The sequence below is a fragment of the Pelodiscus sinensis genome, chromosome 1 (genome assembly GCF_052426305.1).
Source record: "Pelodiscus sinensis isolate ZL-2025 chromosome 1, ASM5242630v1, whole genome shotgun sequence".
Lineage (NCBI taxonomy): Eukaryota > Metazoa > Chordata > Testudines > Trionychidae > Pelodiscus > Pelodiscus sinensis.
The window spans coordinates 47,197,998-47,203,997 of record NC_143052.1 but is presented as its reverse complement, the minus strand read 5'-3'; the positions used below and the strand labels follow the sequence as shown (position 1 = coordinate 47,203,997).

Here is a 6,000-nt window from a genome sequence, read left to right as displayed (position 1 = left end):
TTTTGCGGATATGCCCAAATAGCTGTAACTTCCGTTGTATAACCTTCTGCAGTATGTTCTCTTTCAGCTGTATCTTCCTATTATAATTCCTCATTGGTGACCTTCTGCATCCATCCTATTCTCAGGATCTTTCTATAACTCCTCCTCTCGAATGCCAATATCCTTCTCGTCTAATCTTTCGTTATCACCCATGTCTCACATCCGTACAACATGCTGCTAAATAGCTGAGCTAGAATCTTGTAACCAACATTCCTATTTATATTATAGTATTTTAGAAAATATGGTTTTAATCCCTGTGTAATCAAAGGATCTACCTGATCTGGTTATAGTAATCACAGCTTGATGTGTTTATGACAAAATCAATCTTTACACTATGGAATGTCAAAAAGCTTTACTAAAACTAAAGTGAGACATTCAAGAGTTGAATATTTAAATGGCATCTACTGTTTTGTAGCACTGGATATGAAAGTACTCATTGAGGTGGGAAAATCAAATTGATTCTTCATGATTAAATATTTAACAAGATCCCTACAATATTGTGGTTGGTGATAAACAAGAAAGAAATAAAGGCATAATGACCACCATAGCAAAGTATTTTTTGATGTGAAACTATACAGTATATAGTTGTCTTATGGTATATAATGTCTATAGGGAAGTCTACTTAAGTTATCTTAGGTATTTTGGTAAAATTGACCTCAGACAAATAAATTTTGCTACTGTTGTAAATACATATACTAATATACAGTACAGTATATTGAAAGATATTCCAGAGCCATAATTGACAGCTAAACAGAAAAATAAACTAGTGCTAAGTAATAAGAATTAAGTTTTTATTTCTTACAAAAAATATAAAAACAAAACACTTTGAAAAGGATACTTACAAGTCATACTCTTTTTGTAAAGAAAACTTTTAAATACAAATAAATGTAATTGGCTGGTCTAAATCTGTAACCTTTATTTTGTTTCTAAATTAAAGTATTTATAACATTACAAAATTTAAATTCTTCAGAATGGACTCTATATTTAATGAAGAATTTAATGTGCTTTTTAAAATATGGTTTCTTACAACAAATTATTTTGTAGCTGCATAACACTGAATCATACTGGAGAACTAAGATGTATGCATAAAATCAGGCTTTCTTTAAAGTTAATTTAGTAATAAGAAAGAGAAATCCAACTCCAAACAGGGTTACTGCTGCCTTTTTTATTAGTCTACTTTTCCAGGTAGGTGTTTTTTCCAGGGGTCGTAGGCGAGTGGGGTCATTTTTCTGTCCATTTTGAAGCTGTAAATTAATGTAAGTTAATGTAAAAATATAATTCAAATGGTGCATGAGAACTTCTAAAGTACATTAAGAAATTTCAGACTATACATAAATGTAGGTATTTATGTCATCTTACTATATTTGAAGTCAGGGCATGATCTAGCTTCTGTTGAGTCAATGGCAAAACTTATACTGATTTCAACATGAGTAGGCATGGGTCTTTATCTTATCTATTTCACAGAGAGTTACTATAAAAATAGTAAAAGCACAAATACCAGCAGCTTTTTATAAATCAACACAATTTCTTAATGGCAATTAAAAAGCGACACTTTCTAGAAAACATCTTGAACCACTATAACAGCAAAACAACCCTGTGATAAACACATTAACAAAGTCAAATATTTGATCTGGGCCTTTGCTCTTTAACCACAAGAGTCATGACTTGTAAAATATATATTTAGTCAAAAAGAGGCATTTTATGATTTCCCTGTATTAGCAAAGTTATAATGAGCATATAGGTAGGATCCTATGATTGCCGCATGCCATGACTTTACAAGGCTGGGTCCACAAATAATAACTTTATGTTCATAAAGGCAGAAGATGAAGTTCTGGCTCCATTTAGGTCAATGGCAGTTTTGTCCCCAGAATATTTAATTATTACAAACCTGATTAGTAGCCACTTCCACAAAGTAATTATATATTATATGTCTTAATTATTGATTTAATGAAATCTGTCAAAAGCTATTTGAGTTCAAATAAAAAATGGGCAGTAAAAATGCAAAGCACAAATATTTAAATGTAAGTTTAAATGTTAAAATAAGAATGATACAAATTAAGCAGATTATATGATGAAATGATATCTGTAATTTAATAGCAATTATAGTTTTAAAAATATTAAAAAGGGCCAAATCTTTAAAAAACATGGCCAAAATTCTAGTGAGAAAATGCTTGAGCTTGATCCATGGCCATACTATTTTTACCTGAAAGTACAAGTTGCTCTTTCAACTTGTAAGTGTGAATTCTGTGATAAAAGACCTATATAACCAAGGCCCCAGGTGGCCTGGGTCAGTTAAATTGGGCTTGTAGGTCTTGGGCTGTAGGACTACAGAATTGTAATGTGATGTTTGGAGTCTCAGAACTTTGGCTTCAACCCAAACCTGAAATTTCTATAATGCAATTGTATAGGCTTATTGCCCATGCCGCCTGAGTCCATGTTAGCTGACCCAGGCTCTAATACTTGGCGCAACAGGTTTTTATAGTAGTATAGACACCCTAGGTCATCAATTGTAAATGGTCAGTTGGGTGTGAAATCTTATGTGCACATTCATTCAATTACTGCATATACAAATGTTATGCATCCAACTGCCAAAAAGTTATTTGTGGAAGACTGAATGTAAAATTAATTTAAATTTACCTAAATAATGAGTCACAGAATTAAATTAATACTATTATGTTAATGGATTAACTTCCAATGACTTCATTCAGCAACAGATTCCTTTCTGACACTGATGCTCTGTTTACTGAATCTCAACACTCATTCTTTTTGTCAGCTTATTACTTAAAGAGATCTTGTCCGACAAGAGCGTGTCATGATGTTGCTCTGAGAGTGAGTGATGTAGTGCTAACATCTAGCATTGACCTCTCCCATCCTTTTCTTTCAACACCTCTACAAACATATGTGGACTGCCTCCTATACCATCACATAAATCTCTAATAACTTCTTCACGACACAATATTTCCATACAATATTGCTCACAGAATGGCATTTATACTGCAATATTTTTTAAGACGACTAAGGATATGCCCCCATTTTCAGAGTATTTTCCTCTCCCCAATATTTCATCCATCTCTGCCTTTCAGGACAAAAGGAATGGTTATAGCTTCCTACAGATTGTCAGCACTATTCTGGAATTGTCCAGATGATTCAATGCTTCATGATGTAAAGCAACAGTTATCCCAACTCTCAACTCCAAATCCCTGCTGCCTCCATATCTCTTGAAATTTCTTTTCCTTTTGTAGGTGTTCAAATTACAATTTTAAAGATCCTCTCTTTAAACAGTCTGATGTGCACCACTTAGCTGATGGGGCAGCATGTACAGAATTTGTTTATAAGAAATCTATGGCATTTTCTTTAACACATTAATTAAACACACATTTACCTTTTGCATGAGATCCTTTAGTTTGCTAACTTCGTCACTCAAATCTTCAACATTACAAACCAAGTCCTCACAAACTTTAGTGAAGCTCTGGGGAGGACCCCACTCCAGTACAACCTATTAGAAGTTTTACAATGTTATTTAAAATCTGGAAAAAAGTCTGATCTTTATATAACTGCTATTAAAACAATTCTGTAAATTGCTAATACTCTATACAGTATGAAATAAACAGAGAGACTGGCATATTATATAGTTCAACTTAGATCACTGACAATTTAACAGATCAAACCAGTTATTCAGAATGTCAGCTCATTTCATATAGGTGAACTGGTAAAGCAATGTTGCCAGAAGGGCCCTGAACATTCTGAAAACATTATGCAAGCTCAAAGTAATCATCTTGGGGTAGCCACTGTAGTCTGTAATTTAAAAAAACAACAACAACTTAACAACAATGGTCCTGTAGCACTTCAGAGACTAACAAAAAGATATAAATAAAATAAAATAGACTATTCTGACAAATAGCATATATTTCTATGCTTCTACAAAGTTATAAACAAAGCAAGAAAACAATGAAGCATCTAACTTTACTAAACAGTCTTTTTAAAAACATTTTTTATATTTTAAAACATTGCGATGAAATTAAAACATGTCTGGATTTTTTTTTTAAAACAACACACCCAACACTTACAATGATATAGTCTGTGCATAACATGGCTCATATTACTGTGTTTCAATCATTGCCTGACCTTTCTGGAACTTACAGTTTAAATATTTAAGTGAAATCAGTATAAGCAGAAAGCAACAAAATTTTTTCTTAAAAATTTGACAAGATTTTTTTAAGCATTGTAAACATTTTAAGGTACAAAACTACAAACAAAAATGCTATACAGTTTACACAGAGTGTATGATAACATGGAGTTGTATATGGACATCTATTACTATTCATTGTCTCATTTATAAGTAGCTAAATTAACAATATGCCTCCCCCAGACCCAAGTCAGATTTCATTTGTCATTTGAATACCTTGTGAGAGTTTGTGGGTAACTGGCTAACTATGTTTTGCACAGCAGTTGTAAGATGACCACACTGTCTATTCAGTTTCAGAAGAAAAGTGAGGAACTCATCACCACTATAAAAACAAGATTATTAGATTTGCAAATTAAGAAAAAGTAATATTATTTTATTATAATAAATGTACAACTTTCCACAGCTCTCTACATGTCCTTCAGTTCATTAAGCTTATTTATTTCCACATAAAAATAGTTATCTAGAACACTGTAACTATTAAAAACAAGTCTGAAAGTCTGCAAAGTTCAACCCCCCTTAATCTGTAGCAATCCTCAGTTTAACTTCTATTAATCTTTGCTTTCTCTCTTTACCCTGTGTCTTACACTTACCTGTGGGGAAACCCCTTATTTATTACACGAAGGAAATAGTAAGTGTTCTCTGTAAAGCAAATAACTTTACAGCCTTTTGTGCACAATGATAAAACCTGCAATCAGTAATTTACGAAAACAAATACTGAAAGTCTCAGATCCATTTTATGTTGATGTATGAAATATTCCTAGCTTGCAGCTTGTACATTAAAAGATGATGTAGAGAACTTGATTTCTGATTTGTACATGGAGTAGGAGGATTCTGATCCATGTTAAGAAGCTAAACAAAAGGTAAAGTGAGGTATCCATGTGGTAGATGGAGTCATGGTAGGTAGACACATCAATATGTACTGGATTTTTTAAAGTTACCTTGGGAAACATCTGAGGTTCTCTGATGAAAATAAAAAAAATCACTTACTGTTAAAATACAATTGAAAACATGATACTGAAGGGTGGCTGCCTTAAGGTCTCCAAGAGCACCAATCTGAATGCTCAGATCCTGTTTTTTTTTTTTTTAGAACTTCCATCCCCTTATGTGTCTCCTGACTTCTTTTCTTCCTCCTTGCAGCATATAACAAAACCAGGTTGCCTCAGATGTGAATCAGAATGCTTGGATCTTGTAGGAATTGGTTTCAAATAATGGTCAGTAAGCACCCCAAACCGAAACTCCAAAATGGCAGCATTCAGCAGAACAACAGCTGCTCACTTCTGCCTCTTGGGGGGAATATGTCGTACAGGCCAAAGATGAAGGCATATGTGTTACGGATCCCCCCCATGCTTTATGAGGATTGGCCTATAAATATGAATATGCACAAATTGAAGATACTTTAAAAATATTACGTGACCTGTTTCGCATAAAGTGACAGTCTGCTGAATCTCTATATACTGTTTTTGTGCATGTATCATTCTTGTATGTGAAGTTAGAAATATGAAGTGTGAATCAGTTTTTAATTCTAAATGTGCTAATGAGTGTGTTTAGTGATACTTTAGGTACTTATTGGCTAAGTACTCAAACCAATGACCTGTGAATGGTGTGGTCTGTCCTATAAGCCCAAACTGTGGCTGATTGTTGAAAGACATGTATGTGATCATGCTGCCTAGTACTAGAATCCATCTTGTACTTTCCCATGTGGATGGGGAGACTCAACAAAAGGGTTCCCACTCTGCTTTCCGTTCCTTAAATAGACTTCCCCCCAATCAGGTGTG

At 33.5% G+C, this 6,000-nt stretch overlaps 1 protein-coding gene across 1 annotated transcript in view; it reads right to left on the bottom strand.

Moving 5' to 3' along the window:
* Positions 1-477: 477 nt before the first annotated feature.
* Positions 478-6,000, bottom strand: part of ASZ1 (ankyrin repeat, SAM and basic leucine zipper domain containing 1) — an 88,745-nt gene continuing 83,222 nt past the window's right edge. The window contains exons 11-13 of the mRNA XM_014573333.4: positions 4,442-4,547; positions 3,422-3,535; positions 478-1,283 (exon numbers count right to left, since the gene is read on the bottom strand). Coding sequence (XP_014428819.4) covers positions 1,131-1,283; positions 3,422-3,535; positions 4,442-4,547 — 373 coding nt within the window. The 3' untranslated portion in view covers positions 478-1,130. The remainder of the gene's footprint in view (positions 1,284-3,421; positions 3,536-4,441; positions 4,548-6,000) is intronic.